This window comes from Anomalospiza imberbis, chromosome 8 (genome assembly GCF_031753505.1).
Source record: "Anomalospiza imberbis isolate Cuckoo-Finch-1a 21T00152 chromosome 8, ASM3175350v1, whole genome shotgun sequence".
Lineage (NCBI taxonomy): Eukaryota > Metazoa > Chordata > Aves > Passeriformes > Viduidae > Anomalospiza > Anomalospiza imberbis.
In genome coordinates, this window is record NC_089688.1 from 8,698,237 (window position 1) to 8,723,961 (window position 25,725).

The following is a 25,725-nucleotide window of genomic DNA, read 5'->3' on the forward strand; positions in this document are numbered from 1 at the left end:
CCATTTTTTCTTTGAAGAAAATATGCTGAGCATAGATAGTAAAACACATTAATATTCTTTAGAAATATATATAAAAATTACAAGCTGATAGTAATTGAGAACATTTCCATAAATTTCACATGCCAAAACATGGGGATTAAGTGGTGGTGAAGGGAAAAAAAACAGAATAAACTTTTTTGAAGGTCTAGATAACTAGTGAATTAGTTCAGTTTTAATTTACATCAGTTTTATTTAGACCTAATTCTTTCCTAGGAAGAATGAGAAAAAGTCTATAGATTGATAATTTACATGAACAGGTTACTCTCTGGAAGAAAATTAAGTGTTTTAGTGTTTTTCCAGTGTGTGACTTGTCCTGGAGATTATCCCAGCTTGTGGGAACATTCCTGGCCAAAAAAAAAGTGATCATCCCTTCCACAATATTGAAGACATATTTGCAGTGTGATTGACAAGATGAGGAGGTGGTATATAATTTCTGTGCATGTCAAGGGACTGGCAGTGTATGAAACCAAAACTAGAACTTAGCTGCTTTATTTATCCCTTGAACAGATGCAGTACCAGCAGCTGCAGTAAGATCTTTTATGCATTCCACCCACAATTCCCTGGAGTTCATGTGTCCTAAAGACAACCTGGAAAGGAGGCAGGACACTCTCTTGTACAGCATTACATTTTATAAGTACGTGTGAAATGTTGATCTTTCTCATAGGGAAAGAATTCCAGGCTGGATCTGAGTTTCATGCCATTTGATGATAATGGTAGATGTCTTTATTTCTTGCTCCTCTGAGTATTTAGCTCAAATGCTTAACTTGGTCTCTAAAATTTGTTTTATTAAAACTCTTTATAGACTAGAAAGCAGTACAAAGAAGAAGTTTTATTATAACTTAACCCTTATTTGCCTTATTAACTGGATCTTTAAGTAGTTTTATCTGAGGGAAGTATTGTTAAGAGGACTGGTAAACAATATTACTTCTTTTGTCTCTAAGTCTTGATCCTCCTCCTCTGGATTTGCAGAGTTTGGATTGGATTACAATATTAAATGCATCTCCAAGCTTAGGAGGCCAGGAAAGAGCTCTCACCATGTAGTTGCTTGTTAATCCTCTTGGTTCAATGTGTAGATAAAGGGTTTCAGTAGGAATAAACTTTCCTCACTGGTGTTTAATTTTGGAACATCCACAGTGAATGTTCTGGCCTTGATGCCACAAGTCTTCAGTTTCAGTCTTCCCATAAATCATCTTGGCTACTGTCTGAGACTATTTGTACCATACATTCACACTGATGTGCTACTACCCTTGGATACACTAATGCTGTGAAGAGAAATGTTTAGAAAATCATCTCTCAAATATTATCTTTTTCCACTGCCGGCAACACAATTTTGCCATAGCAAAACAGGGATCAGGAGATATTGAGAAAAGCCCCCACATTGCCAAAGTTTTTTTTGAAAATAAAGGGTACATGCCATCTTTTGAAGCTGTTTCATATTGTCTCACCATTGCAACAATGACAATAATGGGATACTCAGTAAAAATTAGAAAAGCTTTTTTTATGGCTAAATTGTAACACCTTAAAAGAGATAATGGTGACCTACCTCCTTGAAGAGGTGAATTTCAAACATTTAATTGTTTCTCAGTATTTATTTGAATATTTTAATCTATTTATTGAGTAAAGTCATAATAATTAACATCTCTACATTCCTAGGTTTATCTGTTAACAACAACAACAAATTATCAAGTAAAAGCATGTTTTTATAGAAAGATATCAAATCCTGAGAACAGATGAAAAAGGCAGTGATTTGCAATGTCCTCAGAACATTTTTAGTAGAGCTCATTTTTAGTTGGAGCACAAAACGTGTTCTCCCTATTTTCCCTACTGAGTGTCTACTGCCTAGGACCTGTGTATTTATCTTTGGATGCTAATGGCCTAAGAAAACACCTTTCTTTTTCTTTTTTTTCTTTAACACCCGTGATGAACAGATATTCCTGATTACATACATATGTATGTACACATCTTTTCTGTGCTAGTTGTCACACCATTACTTACTTTTTGCCCAGTTTACCTTGCTTTGATACCAGAATAAGTAAAATCCAGACTGTTTTGATGTTATCTTTTTACTTTTTGTGCAGCTTCATTTCAAGCACAAATAGCCATTGGTTGGTTGTGCCTCTTGACACTTTCCTCCCTTCCTCTGGTGACTTGTGTCACTTTGTAGTGCAAGTAGGTTGCACTCTGATAGTCCTCAATTCAATTAGATAATGTAACAGAGAGAGTGCTGTGGCCTCCTTTTGAAGGAGAGTGGCCTAGAAGTTGCACTTAAAAATTGATAATATGAATTTTAACATCCTCTTAACTTTGAAATACATTTCATTTCTGTGATTCTTGATATTGTCTTGAAGTGTCTTTTTCCTTTCCATTCTTACTTCTGACACCTCCATAATCTGTTTTTTTGTGGTTAATTTTCATTGCAAAGACCAGTGAGAGAGACTAGGACAGGACTTTATTTTTTGATTAAAATATACCTTGTCCATTCTGGGAGAGGGGAAGACCATGTTACATGATATCCTTCTTGTTAGCTTCACTTCAACCCACTGTTATCCAGTCTCAACATATATATAACTGTTTATATCCTCTAAGTAGAAACCAATGAACTACAAGAGTGAGCAAACTGTGCAAATGCTAGGAATGTAAGCATATATTCCAAGATAGTGAGGTTGTTAGCAAGCATAGTAGTGATGGATATCTAAGCTGCATGTGGAAATGGCTGGTAATTTTTGCTATTGTCATCTCTCACTATCAAAGCATTGGGCAATATTCTGCGAGAACTGGGATGGTATTTTGAGATTGAAGTTTGGGTTAAGTAATGTCAAGACAAATGCCAGTTTGACAGAAGAGAGAGCACTGTAAGCCTATATATTGGCATGGGACCACAAGGAAGAAGTTTGAAATCTTGCCTGGCAATTGTCCTTCTATAACAGTCCTTTTATTCTAGAGAATACAAGATTAATCTATTGTAATTTAAACAAGGAAGTCCTGCTCCCATCTCACTGCTTGCTCACAATATTTACTCTCATGTTTAGAACAGACCTGATTCATTTTTTGTTGCTCTATGTTATTTTAAATACATTGTGGTGCTGGTAGTTGGAAGGAATGTTCCCCCAGAGGGGTAAAAAACCTCACAGCCAACTAAAAAACCCCAAAAAACAAATTGTCAATAGAGTGAGAAGTTACTGGATCTTTAAATAACCAAAGCTAGTCACCTAGCTGTAGTAGAATATAATTAAAGAATTTTTTTTGATTTGTATAGTTGAGAGTGAGCCCTAAATTGCTGCGCCATGGCCAATTCCCAATGTCAAATCTCCTCTTCCCCCTCTCCCGCAGTTTTATCAAAGTATGAAAGTCTTGACTGAGTGAGATGCTATTGTTGGCAAGCCTTTGATGGACACTCCTGGAATTTCATTGCAGGAGCCATGACTTCTGTTTTATCTGAAATCTCACTGGCTCTTGATGACAGACAAACTCTGTTTTTAGCATTGCATTGAAGGTCAGGCAAATGACTGGTTTCCAAATAGAGTAACTGAAGATACTGGAACAGATTTATTCCTGGTATAATTCCACTGGTTCTATGAAGTTACAGGGGAATATACTTGTCAAGAGAGCCTTCTGAGTTGAAGGATAATACCACTATTCTCAATCACTTGTGTATAAAAAAAATCTTGGAAAACATACTATTTAACATAATGTTAAAATTCATCTGTAAGAGAAATTCTACAATCACTAAGATAAGGGCAATATTTTTATCTGGAATAAACTAATATAACTCCACTAAGGAGACTGACCACTGTACAATGTAATTTTTTTCAATATCTGGGAATCTAGCTCTGGCTTCTTTAATTATGAGTGAAGTTGAAGATTTTTGGCTATGTAAATATTTTAGGACTGATCTAGGAAATGTATGCACTGCCTAGGCTGCTTTCCTAGTCACAGTTGGGATGACTCCATTATTTTTTAAAGATTTTAATTTTAGTTGCAGTTTTGGCACTCAAGTCCATCAACTGACTGTCAAGCAGACTGGTTAGATATTTTACTTAATTTTTGCAAGTTGTCTATGACCTTAATTCATACAGAAAGCAAAAACTGATTTTGCAGCTGGATGAAGAAAATGAAATCTAAATACTATACTATCATTGGGGTATTAGTAAAGGAATGATCAATGTCTTTGTAGAATAACATTGCAAAGGCCAAAAGTACAGGTAATGTGAAAAAAAAATTTGTGGGAGAAGCTTTGGCGAGATCACAACCACAGTGACATTTTCACATTGATTGTGGAAAGCAGAGGAGCAAATGTCATCTTATGGATGCAAGAAGTGCGTGAGTGTTGGCAGAGAGGTTTAGCTATGGCTGATGAGGAGGAGCTTCCCATCTCCTGCTTTGTGGGAGTGAATTGGTCACTCTAGGCTGGGGACATAAAGCCATAGATCAGAGAGATCCTTTGGTGAAAGCTGTCACCTTCTATGCCATGTTGTCCTGGAAGGGTTAGAACTATTTTGATTACCAACATCCTTTCACACTGGGAGTTGGTGCAAAAAATCAAGATTTGAGTTTTTACAAAGAGGGCACGGTCAAAAATGGGAAAGAAATGTAAACCATGTTTTCTATTCTGTAAAACAGATTCAAGTATAATTTTTACAGTTCTTTGGTGGAAATGTATCCCTTGAAGTTCTAAGAGCATGTTTTAATAGTTTGATCTTAATGTCCCCAAGAGGTTACACTTTGGTGTAGAGGTGGCAAAATGTTTCTTTAATGACAGATACCCTGACAATCATGAAGTACAAAGAACTGTTGCCATGACAAGGCAGGATTTCTTCAAACTGAGTTAGCTTTGACTTTAATGCTGTACCCTTAAGGCTCCACTTCTCCAAACCATTCACAACATATGCTTTTATAAATCCATCAAACAACCCTGCACTCTTTCTATACCCTATGGTTTAATGTCAAAGCAAATCTATGTTCTACTTGTGGCACCTGCTGTGGCTCATGCTTCAGCTACTTCAGGGGAGTACTAAGCATACCACCCTACTTAAAGTCCTGTCAACATAGCTGTGATTAAGACCCTTTGGAAAATGTATAGCTCCACCCTAAAATAATCATTTATCATAACTCATAAGGGAGAATTAATTAGCATGTAATAATATGGATTAGTGCCCTTCATGAGCAGGGCCGTGTACAAAAGCACAGGCCACCTAGAGGACTACTTTTTAACAAGGCAGAACAATTTCTGTGACAAATAGACTCCACTTCTAAAAATATACTTAAGACAGTCAATATATTGGTAAGTGCTGTTGTACTGAATACTTTTAAGTCAGGTTTCAGCAACATCAATCTGTATTACTAAATATTGAAAATACTATTATAGCTTAAGATACAAATTTATATTAAAAATAAACTTTTTCCATTATAATACCAACAGAGTTTAGTTGATGGGTTAACAAAATGGTATGTTGTAATATTACTGTCCACTATGGAAATATATGCACTATGCACTCATAAATAATTTGTCTATAGATTATGCAAAAACATACAGACTCATCAGGTTTTTGGCATATTAACATATTGTGACTGTATTTGAGCATGTGCACTATCTAGACATGGATGATGTTTCCCAGTTGTTCTATTTATTACAGAAAGTTAGAAAGGGAGTGAAAGGTTTTAAGGGGGAAAAAAGTTGTTTTCTTAGTATTGATTCATGTTTCCTTCAGAAGGTTCTGTAGTCATCCTTCCTTCCCAGTGAGATAAGTGCACAGCTCTGAAATCCAGTCTCTCCTACCTCCATTATATGTATATATCTTTTTAATGGATCTCTATGCTCCATAGTTTGTCATGACAAGGAGATGCTTAACTGAACTTCAGACAAATGTAGACAAATCCTTTTGATCCCATGGAGCATTTTTCTGACTTTCCGCTACTAACATGGACTGGTTGTCTGCATTCTGCCAACACGGGCAACTTCAAACTTTAATTTCTGTGATTTAAGCTTATATGTCATTCAAAAGTTACAAATATGTTGTGCTTTGAGTGTCTACCCTGGAGCAGAAGATGTCTCTGGTTACAAAGAGGAAGTTGTGTTACACATTGACTTTGCAAAATGGCAAGTTATATGTGAGTTTCTTTTGTGAAGTATTTGCTCTGGCCCTAGCCATAGTCATTAGAGAGGGTTCCCAGATGTAAGGGTGAAATGGACTTACAAGTTCTTATTTTGATAAGAATAGCAGGGAGGCTGCTTTTTGGGACAGGAGCATCAGGCTGCCTGCCATCCTTAATTTTACTTCCATACTCATAAAACCAACATGAACATAAAACTACAGAGGGAATAGAAGAGCTTTTAGAACTTTATTGTAAATTAAAGTTATATTTTCTGAACGTAATTTAAAACAAAATCATTGATGTCTTGCCTGAGGTGAAAATGAACATTGATTTACCATTGCCCAGCAGTTATGAAGGCATTTGTGGTGCAAAGCAATTAACAGAGAAACTAAAATACTTGCATTTGCACTGAAGAGAATAAATTTGTGCAAAGTAATGGGGAGTTGGGACAATAATACCTTTGCTCTACTGAAGTTTTATTTCTAATATGTTGGCAGGACAGAAAAGGTTCTCTGGTTCTGCAAAACAAATGGGCTGGGGTCACAGGAAGAATGTGCACGATGGAATTAATATCCTGTATGAGACTCCTTGACTCACTAACTTTCACAGCAGCTTTATTCACATCTTACTTGGGGAAGGTACTTGTAATAATGCAGTTTCAAAAGCTGCTAATCTTAGAGCAGTAGTGTTCTTTGTCCTTCCTTTTTTAGAAGGATTTAACCACTTTGGATATTCACCCTTTCAATTCTCAGTTCTGTTTTTTGCTTTGGTTTGTTTGTTTTGGTTTTGTTTTTTTTTTTTTTTCCTGAGAGTTGATTATCAGTGCTATCACTGATGTAAGCACAAGGCTTTTTAATTACACACTGATATACCGTAAACAGTGCACAGCCTTCTTATCAATTTTTACATAAGATGGGCATGACTTTGTGTCATATCTGAGTTGCAGCCAGCAAAAGCTTAGCTTGATAGCCTAGTGCTTTTTTCCCCTCTAGATGATTGCATTGCACATTCTTACAGGGTCATGCATGATAAAAAAGGATAAGGGGCCTTCAGAGAGGCTTGACCAACACCTTATTGTCTGTGGAACTTTTACCTCTGCACTATCAATGCAAATCTGTTCACAGAGGCTGTGACAGATGCTAGAATTATTATCTAGACTGCAGAGCAAAGTAGCATAGAGCTTGAAATCCATGCTTTCATATCAATTCTGTTTGTCTGTGGTATTCACAGAGAGCAGCAGATGAGATAATCTTAGATGTGTTGAAGCGGAGAATATCTTGTTCTTCTCTGACATAGCAAGAAACTTGTAAAATGAATTTTCTCTTATGTCTCAGCTTCTTTTTTTTTTCCTATTTGTATTTTTATAAGGAACTCATTTAAATGCTTTGATGATTTGATTATAGCAGTCTCCTGTGTCATTTGACCAAAATCTTGTTTGATGTCTTGTTTGTCACTGTGAAACATGCTGATTCTTTATTTTCCATACCTGTATTACCCTGAAGTACAGAGCCAGGGAAGATCTGGGCCCTGTTATACTCAGTACTTGCAGTGTGTGGAAGAACCTTTGATTCCTCACTGTTTAAAACCAGAGAATTTCCTCCAATTACTGGTGTGTCCCATATCAAAGAAGACCACTAGGTGAATCTAGGCTTACTTTTATGTTTTCCCTGAGTGGTTGATGCATATAGCTTTGATATCAGGTACTGTCTATGCTTTGTATTTTCCTCTGCAGCCGTGAGTCTCTCCAATGTGATAAAATTTTGCAGTTAAAATGCTATTTCTAGTAGTGAATGTTCAGCCATGGACATCGTAACATTCCTCATGAAATTAGTTCAGTCTTAACTCAATGCAAGAGAGAATAGTAGGAGTCTTTTTCTAATTCTTACTTTGGATAGCTGTTGGAGAGTAATGTCATGAAATAGTTCCTTTCTTGATCTAGAATAGGAGATAACTGTGTGAAATTTCTTTCACTTGAATGTGTGCTGGACTGGATGTGACCCAAAAGACTGACTAGTATGATCTGGAATTAAGGAGGTCTTTTCTGAGGATTTTAAGTAGGAGATAGATGAAGAGTGTGAGCAGAAGGTAGAAGGGTGAATTTCTTTCAATCCTGAAAATTATAAAAAAATGCAGGGGGAAGGCTATTCAAAAGAAAATGCCTGTCACCAGCTGAGACAACCAGATGGACATAATATGTGGTACTATTTAAAACAGGTCTACTAAAATTTTGGGAGCATCTTTGGATTTTATTAGGCAGTTTCATGTAAAATGCATGTGTTGCTCCTGTATCATTTACATATGCAATCTTATAGTTTCTTCAAGAGCTGTATAACTCTATAAATAGAAGACCCATCCTAGGATAAAGAGAGATTACTAATATGACTCCATTTGGCACTTTTGTCTGCCCCTGGAATCTTCCCAGCTGTCCAATAACCATCCAAGCATTCCTAATTTTCATTTATTTCCACTTCCTGGTATCTGAAGTAAAAGCCTTCTGTTGGTTAAATATCTGCATATTCACTTTGAGAAATGTTTTCTGCTGCCATCGCAGTTGTTACTGCGTTGATGTTGATCCCATCAAAGTTCCAGCACTGACAGTTTTAAAATATTTTCTCTGCAAACATGATTAATGAAACTAAGCAAGGTTACTGAACAAGATGTTGTAAGAGGAAGGATAAAAAAAAAAAGAAAACAGCTGAAAAATGAAACTAGAGAGGGTGGCCAAGATCAAACTCTGACAACATATGAAAACTCAAAAACTAAGTTTCCATGTGGGTGTACAGCTCTGAAAAATATCACTGTAAATGTAACTGCCTAGAACAGAGAACTTTCATAATTCCATCAGTCATAATACTAGCTGCATCTGAGATTTGCATGCTGGTATTAGGGAATACATCAATCTGCTTTATAGTAATTTTTTTTCTTTTTGCAGTCCAAAATGTCACTTTAATTTAGTCATTCAGATGTTTGCTTGATGACAAAATACAGTGATGAAGCTCATTGTCCTGCAGTATAACTAAGTCCTCATTTAACATCAAAGTGGAGGGTTAACTTTTTTTCTGTGTTCCTTTCATTCCTCATTTGTATCAGGCAAATAATGGTTTCACTAGCAGCAGGAATCCCTATTAAAGTAACTGTCATACTTTCTCATCTATACAATTCATTGTTCAGCAGTTTGGTGCCAAATGAAGGGAAAAAGACGAACTGGACTCAGAAAGGCAGACTACCTTAGACCTTCTGAAATTCTTTCTTGGTCAAATGACAACTTTCTTGCTGCCTCTTCCAAACCAATTATTTTGACATGCTCCATTGCAGAAGTCAGTGTCTAATGTAGCCAAGGAAAATACTGTTAAGGCAAATTCTGAACTTGATTGCATTCCTTCCATGGACTTAAATAGGTGTCATGTGAACATTTATTCCTTAACAAAATACACAACCAGATTATAATAATTAGCATGTTTACTCAGGAACAGGAGAGGAAAATTTCTAATTTGGACAAGCAGAGTTTAGAAACTCATTGTGACTAGGTATGGAGCTTGTTACAGCCTCTGCTTGCAGTGCAGAGAAAAATGTCTGCACTTATTAAAGAAATTAAAGTTAAAAGTACAACTTCGAAATGGAAGTGAGGCACCCTGCAGATTAATTATGTTACTTCTGTGTAAGTTACACAGCCTAATGATCCTTAAGGAGCTATGCTCTGAACTGAACATGAAGGCATATCTTAAACTAAGAATCAGAAGCATATTCTTCTCTCTGAAGCTTAGTTAAGTATCCCAAGCAGGCTAATGATGATTCTCACAAAATTTAAGCTCCTAACTTTTGTTACCTAAGAATATTTATTAGATACGAATGTTTAACCCATTTTGGAATACCCACACTAAGTTCCTAAAGCATTGATTGTGCTGCCAAACTGGTAGAAATACTTGGTGTTTCCAAGTACAGGTAGTCACCCGAAAGAAATAGTAATGTACAGAAGGGTGAGAGTTGGGGGAACGTATGTGGTCAGCATCTTCAAGGCCCTTCTTGAAACACTCCATTTAAACATATGTGCTCTGGAAGAAAAACACTGCCCTGTCTTGCTGCTGCTTACACCAGTAAGTGGTGAACACCAAATCTAGATGAGATAAAACAGGGAAGAAGCAGAATACCAAAAAAGGAATTGGCAGAAATGTTGGTACCCAAGTTAACAGGTAAAAGTATCACTAACCAGCGATATCAGTAACACAGGCAGATCTGCAGGATGGTTTTTGCAGGGGCAGAAAGTGTTCATTCACAATTGATGGGGTGCCCATTTTGCTCTCTGTAATTGTAATGATGGATGTTTTCAATTGAGTCTCTGGAATGTAGCACAAAATAAAGTTGAACAATGTATTAAGATGGGATATGTCTTAGCATTCCCAATGAGACTGAAAGCTTTCTAACCCTCACCTGTTAATCAGCAGGGTGAGCAGCACAGAAGGGGAAGGACTGTCCATAACAGGATGTCAGCTGGAGGGGAAACTCTGATCAGGCTTCTCTTCCTGCCTTAATACCTTCTTTCAAGTGCTAGTTATGATCATAGGCTTTGCAAGCTGGACTCCCCTTCCACACACACCTGCGCTGGGTAACGCCGCAAGGAATTCAAAACAAGTCAGCACAGACAAGGCTGCAGAAAATACAAATAGAATTATCCAAAGATAATTGAGGCTCCACACACTCTGCTGAATTAAGAATTGTGAGATGACAGACTTCTCCCTTTCTCTAAAATGAAATACTCCCAAGAACAGCTTTTCTAATAGTTGTTGGGGATTTTTGAATCAAATTTCAGTCTGAAATTTGGGCATAAACATAGAAGACATGGTGCAATGGAGGTGAGTGGCATTGTTTGGAACTTCCAGTTCAAGATCCCTTTAAATGAAGAGCCACTCACCATAGGTGAATATTTACCAGCTGAGGTTTTTAATTGCTTTAATAACCTTCTTTTAAAGCTGCTTATGGCTTCTGAACTTTATGGGACGTTCCTGTTAAAACCATATTTTAGTACATAAACTTTTGGCTCATAAATAGTAATTGTGTTTAATGAAGGCTTTCAGTAAATTTTCATAATGTAATTTTTTTTTTTTTGGTGTAATGTTTTGTAAAAGATATTTACTTCCAATTCTCTCTAGAAAATGGTGCAGGCTGGGAAGGGGAGCTGATGAAGCAGTACTCTATGGAGAAAGAAGACTCTCAGCCTAGGTTACTTTTGTGTACAGCACAGCTAGCTGATCTGACTTCTTTTTGACCAGAAATTAAACAAACACTAGTAGTTGAACCAAAAATTAGTGTATCCTTCTCAATAAATGATACTTCTTACAACTTAGTAATTTGACTTTTTTTTAAATTTTAAGTCTTTAAATAGCCTTTAACTACAGACAGTGTAGACAGTATATTACTACAACTCATTTCTATTATTTTATTTTGTCTGTAAACAGGAAGGCTTTTTAAAGTCACATAATTTTTTTTTTTGGGAGAGTTACAGAAAAAACTACTTGGAAAAAACCCACAGAAAATCACTTTTGGAAAACTTGTCAGCTTAATACTGCTCTGTGCACTGAAGTCACTGAAAAATGTGTGGGAAGATCCTGCACTTATGCAAGGCAGGATTCTAAAGCTAATAGATGTAAAATTCACCTAGGGAGATGCTTTTACCTTCCAGAGCCATCCGTGTCACTGGTTTGTTCTTTATCAAATAAAATCATGTGTATGTGCGTGTTCTTATACTATGCAAGCTGTCAGTGGGAAATATTTGTAGACTGCTGTATCCAATACTTTAATGGGTTAAAATGCCCCAAACCAGCATTGGCATCATCATACTATCAATAAAGTCCAATTCTTGTCCTCAGAAATAGCCACATTCCTCCTCAGAAATGCTTTCATTTTTGAAATGAAGAAAATCAAGATCTTTCCTTTTTAAAAGTTCCGGTCTTGCTACTTTACCGTAACAATCTTAAATGTAACATGATTTCCCTTTTAGATTTGAGATTATACCAATATGTGCAGATTATTTCCTGTTAAACAAACATGGTTTCTGTGGTTTACCAAGGGAAGTGGCCTCTCTGTGTTTAACTGAACACCACTAGGAAAACAAGTTTAAATGATTACATTTTAACAGGTACATGAAACATCTTCAATCTCTACAATTTGCTAGCTTCCTGAAACATCCAAAAGTTTATGTACCTCTTAAATGTGTTAAAATTTTGTTTTACTTGCTACATCTATAAATTTCTAGGGATCCTGCTGGGATGCCTGGTGGGATGTCGTGTTATACACTAAATGTGAAACAGCCTATTACAGAAGAAATTGGCATCGCACTTTGTCAGGGGAACATTGCTTGTATTCTGTTTTATTCACTTTGATCTTAAAAAAAATTCTTCACTCTCTGAAGTTTGAAGCCTGTGCTTTTGTTTATTCTCTCACAGAGCTTCGATGAATGCTCCAGGTACAAAACAGTTATTCCTGTGAATAAAGAAAGTGTTTAGGGAGGCATTGAGGCTGTATGCTGGCAGCTTAATGCTGGGCCCTACCCTTGGAACACATTCATATTGGGCACTATGGCCTCCTAAAACCTTAGAAGTGAAAGTAAGGGCATGATACAAAGCGCAGTTCCTGCAAATTTAGTTCTGATTCAGCACCTCTGTCACTGTGGACATGTGTGACATCTCATTTTCCTTCATAAGCTGCCAGCTGGTGTGTGCTATGCTCTTCTACCCTCTATAGGTGAAGCACAGAGCTCAGTACTAAATACTTCTGGTCTGCAGACAGGACTGCTGTTTGCTGTGTCAAACTGGTAGCTTGTGCTTTAGTGAGTAGATGAAGAATGACTCCCCTGCTATTCTGGTGGCCAGAAACAAAGAGAACTCAAACAAATGCATTTGAAGATTAAATGTAATCCTGCATCCATTTAATAAGTACCCTAATTTACAAGCATGCAAGAGCAGAAGAGTCATTTACACACTAGTCATATCTGTGCCAGACCCTCAGGACTTGCTCAAAGCTATTTTAAGTTGCTTCATATTAGAAGTGGCTGAAGGCACTAACTGCCAAACTGAGCCTCTCAGTATTGTCTCAAATGCCCTTTTAGTCAGGCCTTACTGTTGCTGGACCAATCAAAAGCTCTTCAAAGTTATAAAGCATCATGATCTCAGTTACACACAATGAGATACATTAAGCAGAATTAACTTGAAAAAAAGAAAACCTTACCATAGTGACCAATAGCAAGACATAAACCCCTCAGTTTATGCTAATGGTTGTAGGGGGAGACAAGATAAATTGTGTTTCTGTGAGCAGGTTAAAAAGCTGCACAGAATGTAGAAGCTGAAAATGAAGCAGGCAATACTGATGACTGAGATGTGTCTGCTTGAAACACAGAAAAACATCCCACTTTATACAACTGCCTTAAAATGAATTCAAATTTGAAAAGGAGAAGCAGGGAAGAGGATGGGAAACCTTTGAAGAAACTTGGCTGTTCTGATCCTGCAGGCACTTGGAAGCTGTGTGTATATTTGCTGCAGGGGGTTGTCCTGTGGAAGCTGACAGATCAGCTCACATATGGGGGCTGCCAGAATACTAAGAATCAGTACCTCAGTTTTATTCCTGGCTTTGATTTGCATTCAGGTTATTGAACTCCTTGATACCAAATAAGAAGTCAGTCACTTGTTTCTCAAAACCTGTTGTGTCAAAACAATCAACATTTGTCATTATATGACTCACCTGTTTGCTTCCATTTAATTCCTGTGAGATACACAACACACGCTACCTTGGAACAGTGTGTGATGCTGAGAACAGACTGAATAGATGTAACAGATACATTTGGATAAAGACTGGGAGAAGAGATATTACTGTTAGTCATACCATACACGATATAAAGAACTGTGTAACCTTCTAGTTACACCAAAACATCCTATTAAAAAGCCACATCCACTCTTTTACTATCATCTATATAGCTGGTGTAACAGAGCAGTCATGCTTCTATCAAGCTAATCTCCAAAGTCCACAATATTGCCTTTTTTTTCCTTCTTTTTTTTTTTTTAACAACAAAGGATTGAAAATTTTTCCATCAGATAACATGGAGGTGGGGCAGGGAATGAAATGATCTTCCAAATAGGAACAGGTGTATTCACACTGCCTCTCAAAACATCCCCCAAAGCCTTGCCTAGGGCAATTCCCTAAGTGTGCCTAGATGCTTCCTTTCATTTCACAGCTGAAAGTCTTTTACATTTGGTTTATTTTCATCACCTGAGTCTAGTTAGCTTGGCAGAAAGGGCTATCATCTGTCTGTCTTCTTCCTTGAACAGACTATATATTGTGCATGAAAAGCAGGCTTGTGAGTGATGTTAAGTGTAAGGGAAATTTTTGGTGTTAATCAAGGTGGCATCAGTCCAGCCTGGCTTGGCACTCCTGCGAATAAGGTAAGCTGGCAGGTTTGAGTGCCCCCAGCCCTTCTGCTGTTGGAGTACAGATTTCAGCACGGGGTGTCCTAAGTTGTAAGTGCTTTACTGTTCATCCCACAAAATCTCTGTGCTGCTGTGGCATTGTGATTCCTGGTAGCCGAGAGAGGTAGATTAGAGTTATTTTGGGTGTTCTCACATGTATTGTAATCTCCCTTCCTAGCTACAGATGAAGCAGAGCCTGAGAGGCCACTTCAGAATGTCTTTGCAGCTTGCCAGTGCAGCTCTGTTTAGTGTAAATGGAATCTCTTCAAGGTGTCAGTAGCATATTTTGCACATGCCATGAGTGTTCATTTAAGGCAGTTCTTGTTGTCTTATTAAAAACAAAAAGAAAAAGCCAAACTAAAGCAACAAAAGAAATGCCACAGAAAGGAGAACCAAAAAAGAAGCCAATAAACCCCAACAGTGAATTGAAAACAAGGAGGCATATCATTCAGGCAAATGGTAGCAGAAAAATGGAAGTTTTCCTTAGGTTTGGTTAGTGATACATGCAAGGACATTAGTTTCAGGTTTCCCACAGTCTTATCTTTACATTTAATTGGTCTTTCTCAGCTCTCCTATCTGACACAGAAAGGTATGAAAGCCATAGGATGCTTGCTTTATGGTATAGGTTATCTAGGCAGTTTCTTTCCTTGTTTATGTTTGTGCTTTCTGGCAGTGTGTTGAATGAAATGGTGAATTTCTGCATGATGACTTCTTCCAGTGGGTCTTATTAAGTTTCTTTGCATTTTTTTCTTGTCCAAAATTGCCTTATGTTTTCTAAGAAAAAAAACCACTATTTTCCCTTTGGAGGTCTTACACTTTTTTTGTGGGGACAAGGATGGCAAGTGACTCATTTAGGAAAAAATAATATAAATTTCCTCAATTAACTTTCTTACTGGGAGAGAGGAATAGATGTCTCTGGTCTAGAGGTAACTACTTGGATTCATGTGGGCGTTCAGTGACTGTTTTGCGGTGGGTTCTCAAAGCATGTCTCTCCTTTCACTAGGTCATGGTCCTGTGTATAAAGAGAGGAAGTTTTGCAGGCACTTAGAGCCTCAGAGCTTAGAATTACTCTAAGAGTTTGTTGGAATCTTCTATAGAAAAAATACTTGCATAAATATAATGGGGAGAGATTTAAATGCTCTGTTCTCTATAGAGGAAATGTATTGTCCCTTAGTCTCTGTCCAATCCTTTTCTTGAAAGAGCACATTATAGTCTCTGATTTTCTGATTATGGAAAAGAACCTTTCCTTTTAATTATTCCTTCTAGTTCAAAGATCTTAAAGAGGAGCACGTATTCATTCTCTGTGCTTTTACACATTGCTAATGCTAGTGAATATCTGATTCTCTGAAATGTTCTTAAATGAGAAGCAGAAAATATAAACTGTTGATTTTGGGGTTGAGGTCAGAATGGAGTCGGGCATAGCTCAAGTGCTGGAAAAAGAAGAGGCCCTGGCTAATGCTGCAGGCTATATTAACAGCTTCTTATTTGTGTAGGCCTTCCTATGTATTTTTGTCTGCCTTGTAAATTAGGAGTTCCTTGGGGGTAGGAAAATTGTGTCCATCCATCTGTTTGTACAAGCATTCTCGTTAGTATTTGAACACTCATCCACTCAAATGCTGCCTGATCCCTCTCTGTTCCCTTTGGAGTGGAGTTGAGGGGGCTTGGCTGGCAGCATGTGCAGTTCTCAAGGTGGTGCAGCAGCTGCTCTTTGTACGTTGCCTCCCAGAGCTCCTGCTAAGTAGTATTTACTGTGAACCCAGTGCAGACAAGTTTTTTAGGGCACAGCTGTCACTGTGGTACTATATATTCACGCAGTGTACCCATCCGCCCGCAACAGAGTGTAGTAAGAATTCTCTGTAGTGTGTTGGAAGGAACATGTGATACTTCCAGCCTGCCAACTCGCTTTAAGCTGGGGATATTGGAAGTCAGATGTCTGTCTTGTAGGAAATTTGTGAGGGCTGAAAATGCACATCTCTGAAGCAGCACATATACCTCTGCTTTTCTGAGAGTAGTGAGATGCTTGGTTTTTCAAGATATAATCTGTGCTTGGGCTTGAGGCAATAAAGAACTACTATTAAAATTAGATCTGTTGGCATTATCCTGGATTGGGTTTTGTAAATCAATTGACAGAAATAGCTGTGCCCTGAAACTCTGATGAATGTCTCACTGTAGCATTAAATAAAGGCATTTGCAGCACCTAGCAACTGTAAGCTATGTTGTAATCCAGAGCGAGTTAAGACTATTACAAAGGTTTTCTGAAATCATTCTGTCTAGAACTTGCCCAGAGATTTGCTTTAGGGAAAAAAGTTTGGTGGTCAGATTGAAAAATGCATATTTATCCTTGATAGTAGTATATTTCTCCACATTTGTTACTTCTGTTAATAGAAGAGAGGCTGAGATAAAAGCAAAGTAGAATTTGCTGTGTAGACAGATCTGGGTTTCCAGTCTAATTCTAAGGTTTAATTAGCATTTGTCCTTCAAAAATATTTTTAAAAAATATTTTTGAATAGAAAATATTTACTCAAGATTTTAGAAAGACACAGTGAGCTCTTCTCTGTTTGTGATTTATATTTAGTAAATGTTTTAGTAGATCAGAGATGAATTTTCAAAGGAAAATACCAACAGATAAAAGATAAACTCTTTGCATTCCATTCCTTTCAACTGGATCTTTAGAAATGGGAACAAGATATTCTTGAATGTGCCTTGGCATTTCAGATCTGTCTGCCCTGTATCTCCATCTGCACCCTGGTATTTTGTTCACAATTACTGACTGCTCTCAATGTCTGCTGGAAATGCATACTGTGGCTTCACTTGGAACACTCGCAGAGATGTCTCTCAGTTTCTAACTAAAATACATGTAATTCTGTACTTTGATTGTCATGTTTCATACAGATTATGCATCCAGTCTTTAAAAATGCCTTCTGTATAAAATTCTACAGGACCAAATAATTTAGTGTGCTTTTAACCAGTGGAAAGATGATGAGAAGAAGTAATTCTTTCCTGATACCTACTACTTGTCTGAATTGCAGATACAATAAATTAGCTCTTTTATACTTGCGAGTCTTGCTGTCTGTGAAGTAAGGATAAGCTGATTTTTAAAGGTAAAGTGACATCAGCGGAGTGCTGTCCCCTGAAATGGGAATTTAAAAAATAGAATTGCATGAAAGAATCCCGCACAGAATTTGCTACCCTTATACTTTGTTGAAGAAGTTGAAGCCCTTTCATTTCCTTTTCAAGTGGGGACTAACTGAGCCATGATTGAGACTGTTTCCTTCTATTTCACAGTATGGTGCTCCTGGAGCTCCTTGTCTCAGAAACAGTGTTGCAAAGTTAGGAAAGAAGATGTAAATCAGAAATTCAGAGTTACTGAGGTCTTTGTTTGAGAGATTCTTGTGATTAATGTTTTTTTCATTTAGGTTGTATTTTCTAAAATATCAGGCAGAAAAATATCCCATTAGAAGAAGTGAAATAAGGTTCCGCATTACAACCATCCCCTCCCTCTAAACTGACTCTAATTCTAGGAGGGTTGTAGTTGCTGTGTCATTATTTTAAGGTATAGCATTTACCTGTGGGGCTACTAAAAGCAAAAGCCAGAGCAAGTGAGAGGAAAGCCAGTGTGTTAGAGCTGTGTTAAACTAGCCCCCAATCTAGAGTGTGTTATCCTGTCTCTGGAAGCTCTGCTTCTCTGGGCTTATTTTGTTTGAGGCATTACTGAGGAGTGGAAGGAGAGATAGATGTGTTGAGTAAGAATACCCAAATTAGGGCAGATGTTTGACTTTCAGGAACTGGGTTGATGTTCAGAAACAAGTCTTTGTTTTTGACAAGAAAAATGTGGGGGTGGGGGGGAGGAGAATGTCCCAGAATTTGAAACCAGCATCACACAGTTAATATTCTGTGGCAAGAACTTGTGTGTTTCATGAGGAGGTTAAATGTGATATCTTAGAAAAGGGATGTGTGAAGATTATTTATTTAAAAAAGGATAATTTGAAAAAGACAGAAGTGTCCTACTTGATGAATTCAAGTCTTACTGACTCATTTGTCTGAGTTTAGCTTTAGTTTGCTTTTTGCCCTTTTTTACCTTTTATTCTATTGCAGATTCTATTTCTTGACTTATTTGTGGGACTGAGCAGGGAAGGATCTTTGAGTAACTATACAAGTACATGTGGGTGTACAAACAATCCATATTCTATATGGGCTTCTGGATTCTGTATACTTGGCACAATGCAAGTCAATCAAATACATAGAAGCTCATGTTTGTATAACAGGTTAGAAAAGCTATGCTTGTAACACAAATATTTTGGGATTTTTTTGTTTGTTTGTTTTTGTGAGGGTGCATTAGACTGCAGAATAAAACTCTATCTTTGAAACTACCACAAAATATTTCCCCATCCCTTGATTCCTTAACACCAGGAAAATACATTGGGGAATAGTACTGCCATTATCAGTCAACTCTGCTTGCGTGAGAACATTGTATCTGTGGCTGTCCTTCACTCAGTCAACACTGAACTCTTTGCTTCCATCTCAAATGAAAAGGTATTAAAACTTGTCTCTTTCAGTCAAATCAGTTCTGGGAATTATTTACAGTGCCTAATTCTGAAGTAATCTTTACTTTTAAATAATCTGAGTATCCAGGGTGTTGTGTGTTCGAGCACTCTGATACTAGGGCTAGTGTTCTAATAAACTGACACCTCCCACTGTCAGACTACACTGTCAATTGGACTTCTGGCCTCAATACTGAGCACTTTTAACAGTGTGTTAAGAAAGGGCTTTTTCCTTTTTTTGCTTATTCATCTTTGCCAGTAAAGCACATGAGCAAACAGTCTAGGGAATTGTTTTGGAAGGAAGTTTTTTTTATTATGTATATATTTATAAGTGGCTAGAAATTTGACTTCATGGTTTCAGCCTGACAGAATTCAGAGGGGACATTTGGCTCATAATCAAACACATCTTTATTTTATGTTCACTGTACTGAAGGAACAGAATTTTTGAATGCAGCTTTTGTTGTAGTACTTTAGATTGTCCTTGGGTTTTTTAGTGAGGAATGTAAGGAAGTGAGTTTCTAAGTAAAAATACCAACAGCTTATATCCATGCTCTTTCTGTAGTGGGTGCTGAAAGCAGAGGACAACTCTGGTGTGTTCATTAAAATTTGTCTGGTTGATAGTATGTGAAGGCTTTTCTGGTTTAGTACTGTACTGGTATTACCCATACAGAAGCTGAGAAGGCTGTGTAAAATTGAGATCAGGGTGCTGTCCATTCAGAGAAGATGCAGTTCACAAGCTGACTGGAGCCAACAAAATGTGTTACCACAGAGAACAAACAGAACTTCTAGACTGTTGCGTCAGTTGTTGGGCTTGTGGTTGCAGCACTGTGGTTTCTTATTTCTGAGAGTGTTGGTCTTTGGAGTGTGAGGTCCAACAGGTTGGTGAGATGGGCACATAGCAATTTGTGTTGGTAATGGAGCTGCAGTTGTATATGGAGAAGGTTAAATAGAATAATTTCCTCTAAAACTTGCTATGAAAGAAATAAAGTGTGCCCAAGGCCACTCACACGTATTCATTTTCCACCCCCTCAATAAAATTAATTAGTGGAAAGTGGCTTTTAGGAGGAAAAATATAATAAATATATAAAAAATATAATAAAATCATGCAGTGGATAGTGGTTCATTCATTTTCTGCTTCTGAATAATATCTCTATATACTGCTGCTGTATAGAGATAATTATCACCTTGAGATAATGATAATAGGTGGTAAGGGGACCACCACATTGGCCTTAACCTCTCAAAATGTAAGTAACAAGAAGTGGATGGTGTCCTGGACCTTTGCAGAAGTGTGAGTTAGCTTTGATTTGTTTAATTACCATTAATTTTGATTTTTCACCCATACAATAATGGATACAACTATTGTTGTATCTATTTGTGTGATTTTTGCTGTATCTATTCTGTACTATAATTCTGGGTAAGTTCTTCAACTGTTTTGGATATAGAATGACTTATCAGGATAAGACTTTTTCTTTTGTCTTTTCCCACACAGATCACCCCTGGCAGCAAGGCAGCACAGTCACAGATGAACCAGGGGGACCTTGTCGTGGCCATTGATGGAGTCAACACTGACAGCATGACCCACCTGGAGGCCCAGAACAAGATCAAATCAGCAAGCCACAACCTGAGCCTTACTCTGCAAAAGTATGTTGGAATAACTTAAACTCTTTGCATTCCTAAGGACAACCTATGAAACTTATGACTGAAGGTTGAAAGTGTTTTATCCCTGTCTGTTAGAATTATCTGAAGTGCTCATGGCACAGATATGAGATGAAAAGCCAAAATCTGCTCTGATTCTTGTAGAAATCAGCATGGATTCCTACAGAAATTGAATAGTTAGGTTGAGTGTATCTGTGTGGGATTTAGCCTATTGAATACAGGTGTAATCTCATATCCATTCAAGCTTCTGTTAAATGAATCCAACAGTGGTGTTTCTTTTGGTTATCCTCATGTGGACAATTTATGAGCAACTGTCTTAGAAACAACAAGCAGAACAAGTGTTACAAATGCATGGAAGGAACCTCATGAGAATTTTTGCTAATGGTCTGGCACCTGTGAGTTTGAAAGTCTGCTCTGTATCTGACTCAGTAAGAAAGGTGTAGCCCAAGTGCAGGAAATGGAGGTGGTACAACGTGGAGAGGGCAGTTTTTATCATAGAGATGTGATAAAAGTTGCCTTGCCATTAATAAAGCAGTTAATAGGTTTTTTTAACTTCTGCTGGTTAATGTTGCTTCCAAGGAAACTTGTTCTCAAGTTAGATAACCTTGCACAGAGGATTTCTGTAATAAATGCATTAATATTTAAAACTCCATAATTATAGAAAGAGAAGTAGCTGCTAATTTTATTGCATTGTGGAGAAGATAATTTTTGTACAGGGTAGGCAAAGACAAGTACAGAAAGCAGACTGTAATGTGGAAGTACAATTTGTGAGAATATACCAAAGAATCTCATATATGAATGTGCAGTAGAGATAATCAGTATCAGGAGCAGAATAATAGCTAAAGAATAAGGAGTTTAGATGAACTTTCCAAGGCAGGACAGAGTACTATAAAGCAAAATATGTCACTGATTTTCCCCCATGGCTTTAAGTTTGTCTTTGAGTGTTCCAGATAGAGTAAAAAATCACTGCCTTGATGCATGTAGTTGAATTCTCATCCTGTCACCCACTCCAGCTTCTTTTTTTTTCCACTCTGAGTTATAGTGTTATTATAAATATATGTATGATACCTTGTTTTGCAAAGATTTAGATTGTTCAGAATATTTTTAATTTGAAAGTTAAGAAAAATCCTTTCTGATTATTAGAACGTCTGTCTGCTTTTCTGTTGAACCTTTGTGTTTCTGCATTGAGAAAACATTTCTTATGTGCTTTGTGTTGTTGCACATCTGGTATTAATTTTCCTGAATATTGAACCTGAAAAGTTCTCCAGTGTCTGCCTCTATGGCCTGGCATAAATGTTTTAAAACCAGAAATCAACAGCTCTTCTTACTCACAGAAGAAGAATTTCCAAATTCATGACTAACAAATCCAGATTTTCCTAATATGTATCACAAGAGACAAGTCACTTAAAACAGTAATTTTGATCAAGTGTTGCCAGGGATATTTCATTTGAGTAATCATTGTGCTTTTTTATTTGCTGACCTCTAAATTACAACACCAGCAACTCTAGTGGCCACATCATTAAAAAAAAAAGAAAACTAGTGGAAGTACCTTTATTAATTTGCTTTCTTCTCTATTTATTTTTTCTTCTATTTTTTAAGGCTTTCCCTGTCTCTTGGTTCCAAAACAATAATATATAATTCAAATACTCAAGTTACATGGATAAAGAACAACCAAAGAAAGCAGTAATGGAGTGTTCCACAGACTGAAATATGCTTGCATAGATAATAGATATAGATAAACTACAATCCATTTTGAAAAGAAGGAAAAATGGCATAAAGTAAAATGAAATACTAGTAAACATAAATAGATGATAAATCAGCCTTTTTTATCTAATGAAAATTTTCTTAGATGATGCTTTTGCTCTGAACTTATACAATTAACAGACTCTTCTTTTCAGCTAGTTTATGATGCGAGTTATTAGTTTGCCTTGGTGACCCATTCAGCCTCATTGGGAAAACCCAATGAAAAAGACTGAAAAGTAATTTATTTTTAATAATATTTTTTCTTAGATGACATGAGGCTATTCAAAAAAGTTGTGCTCAGAGGCATTAAACTGGCTTTGCTTTGCACAATTCAGAATTTATAGAAGCTAAACCCTAGCAGCAAGTGATATTGACCAACTGGTGTACACATAGAACCCTATTAAATATCCAATGTCTTGAACAAAAGGCATCTCCACTATATTCAGGAAGTTATATTAATCTTGCCTTAAAAAATAATTTTTCCCTGGTTAATTTACCCAAGGTTAATTTACCCAAGGACAAAAAGATATTCAGTTTAGTTACCTGCCCAAAATGTACAATGCAATATCCTTTTTTTCAGTAAAAAATAATTTACAAATATTGGGTTGGTGAAAAGAATAACATGAAAACAAGGTAGCAGTGACAAGGGCCAGTAACTTTCAACCAAATAAGAAGACAACAGAAGAGAGGCAAAATCTCCTGGGATGTGGTTACCAGGAAAATGACTGTGCTAAGAGATCACTTTGACTTTTTTTAGACATGGCTTGCAGCAGTGAAACTGGAGCAGTGTTCTACTAGTATGGAAAAACAGCCCTAGTTGCCATAAAGACCACAGAGATGGAAGTGCTCACTTATCCTATTTGTATAAAAGTTTGGAAACACTGGAAATTCTTTCCAATGGAAAAGGCACATATGTGCATTAGGAGATTGATTGTTGTGATAGGAAAACATCAGCTCTAAACTGTGGTGATATTGGACATGTATGTGAAGTAGTCACATTGCTCTACAGAATATGTTTCAAGGTCATGGAATGCCTTACCAGCAACCTGTGGCTTGGTTTTGCTGTTGCAGCTCTGGAAGTAGAACTGATCTTGCTTGTTTTATCTGTAAGACCATGGAAGAAGCAGTGGAATGTGAAATCTTGATGAAAATGCTCCGAGATAGCTTTTTTTTTTTTTTTTTTTTTTTTCCTAATGGTTCTTGGCTCTCAAGAGCAATGGCCTTTCCCTTTATTGGTCGTGGCCGTGAAGGTTTCATAAGCATTGTTTATAACCTGACAGTTAAGACAGTGTTTGCTGCTACTCACTTTTATTATAGCGCTTTGTTCCCTGCGGACTTTTTACAGGGTGGGGTACTGGTTATTGTTTTAATTTGGCTGTCAAAAAAAGCTGTTTGTGGTGTCAGCACTTGTGCAGGACATCCAACTGCAAGGCATCAATCATAGAAAAAAGGGAAGTGTTAAGAGCCCCATTTATACTTGCCTGCCTAAACAATGGGAATCTGTGGTTTCCTGTATGAATTTAGTTTTAATTCAAATAGCACCTGCACTGTTCAAGGCACAGTAACATAGACCTTCCATGAATGTTCAGTGCTGGCCTGAGTGGAGTTCTCTGCGTTTCAGCCATGGATTCAGGAATTTGTGGATGTCAAGTGTTTTCTGACAACTGCTTTCCCTAAACTCTCTCTTTAATTTGTACTTATCACTTCAACCATGCTATGTTTTCACATAAACCCACAAAATTAGACTGGAAGTCTCACCAGCTATGCCAGAGGTTTGATCAGGCAGACAGAACTTGTTAGTGGCTTGAGCTGCACTGTCTGGTGGCTGATTTCTGTAGAGCCTGCAGCATGCTTCCCTTTGCCGCTTCTGGAAAGCAAAAAGATGCAGACAGGCAAGTGCCGGGAAGTTGAAGTATTTGGACCATGCATGGAGAAAGGGACCTGTGATCCAGTGATGTGGTAATGTCTGGGACCCTCCAGACTAGCACTGCTTCATTAAGTTTAGAAGACAAAGTACATCTAGGAAGTGAGTTCTTTTTTGCTGAAGAAAAGAGCAGGAGTGAGAGGAGAAGAAAATAAGCGTCTTTGGCACTGTGAATTATTACTCAGCAGAACTTCCATGAGGCACTCAGGCAAACCAGGCTGATATTCTAAAGTGTTATATACCTCTATAGATGCAGCTTATTCCTTAGAAACCTGCATTGCTGTTGGTGTACTGAGGGGGGATTGGTGCTGGTTCTGCTGGACTGTGCTGTGGAGGGCTATGATCATACTCTATAATGGTCTGGGTTGGGGTGGAAAAAAGACATTGCTTTAAGTTTTTTGTGACCTCCTGGAGTTCAGTTCTCAGTAATTTTTCAGTATCAGTTTCTAATCAGTTACTTGAGCTACACAGCTGCGCTCAGGCATTTTAATTCTAAGCCAGTCAAAGTTCATCTTTAATTGTCTGTCTGCCCCATAGATATTAGGCTATAAAGATTGGATCGTGCAGTATTCAGTTCACATTGAAAAACAAAATGCATGCAAAGTCTATTTTTATTTCATACAAATGGGTTTCTTTCTTAAATGCACAGTAAATTCAAAGAGAGCAGCATTATTTGTCAACATGTTTCACTGGAGCATCCACAACATAACTCAAGTAATCTGATCAGCCTCCTTGGAAAGGATTCACCAAATGTACTGGCTTAGTTTTGGAAAGTGCTGTAACATGAGTATGCCTCATTCTGCTGGCACAAACATTCCTGTGTCACTCTAAGGCTCCTCTTTGGCATCACTCTGTGCTGCTGGAGAGGAGCAGGGGAGGTGGAGACTTCTGTACTGGGTGCACATTGACAAAACTTCCCCCTCCCAGGGCATGCCAGTGATGCTACCCTTTGCTTCCAGACAGTCACAACTGGCTGTCTTTTGCTGGAAAATCATGAGCTAAATAATTCTTTTCTCTCCTGAAAGGGAAAGTGTCAGAGGCGAGGCTATGAGAGACTTATGGTAAATATTTAATAGCTTTCCTTTTTTGTGCAGCACCAAAAGATGGCTGATCCTGCAGTATTTATTTCAGGCCTACTATAAATAAAGCATGTGGTGACAGCAAACTGCAAGCAAGGGGAACACAGTGGTTATTGTAAACTGCTTGCTTTTGTCTGATGCTGGGTGTAGTAACCAATTCTGTGCATATTTTAGGTCTGCTGATGGGCACATTTAAA

At 37.5% G+C, this 25,725-nt stretch overlaps 2 protein-coding genes across 13 annotated transcripts in view; both read left to right on the plus strand.

The window, feature by feature from the left end:
- LDB3 (LIM domain binding 3) overlaps positions 1 to 25,725 on the plus strand; it is a 106,847-nt gene that overhangs the window by 11,870 nt on the left and 69,252 nt on the right. For all 12 annotated transcript variants that reach the window (XM_068197221.1, XM_068197230.1, XM_068197220.1 and 9 more), the window contains exon 3: positions 20,616 to 20,767. In XM_068197221.1, coding sequence (XP_068053322.1) covers positions 20,616 to 20,767 — 152 coding nt within the window. The remainder of the gene's footprint in view (positions 1 to 20,615; positions 20,768 to 25,725) is intronic.
- Positions 19,795 to 25,725, plus strand: part of SNCG (synuclein gamma) — a 205,591-nt gene continuing 199,660 nt past the window's right edge. Inside the window, exon 1 of the mRNA XM_068197238.1 lies at positions 19,795 to 19,804. The gene's annotated coding sequence lies outside the window, so the exon portion shown is untranslated. The remainder of the gene's footprint in view (positions 19,805 to 25,725) is intronic.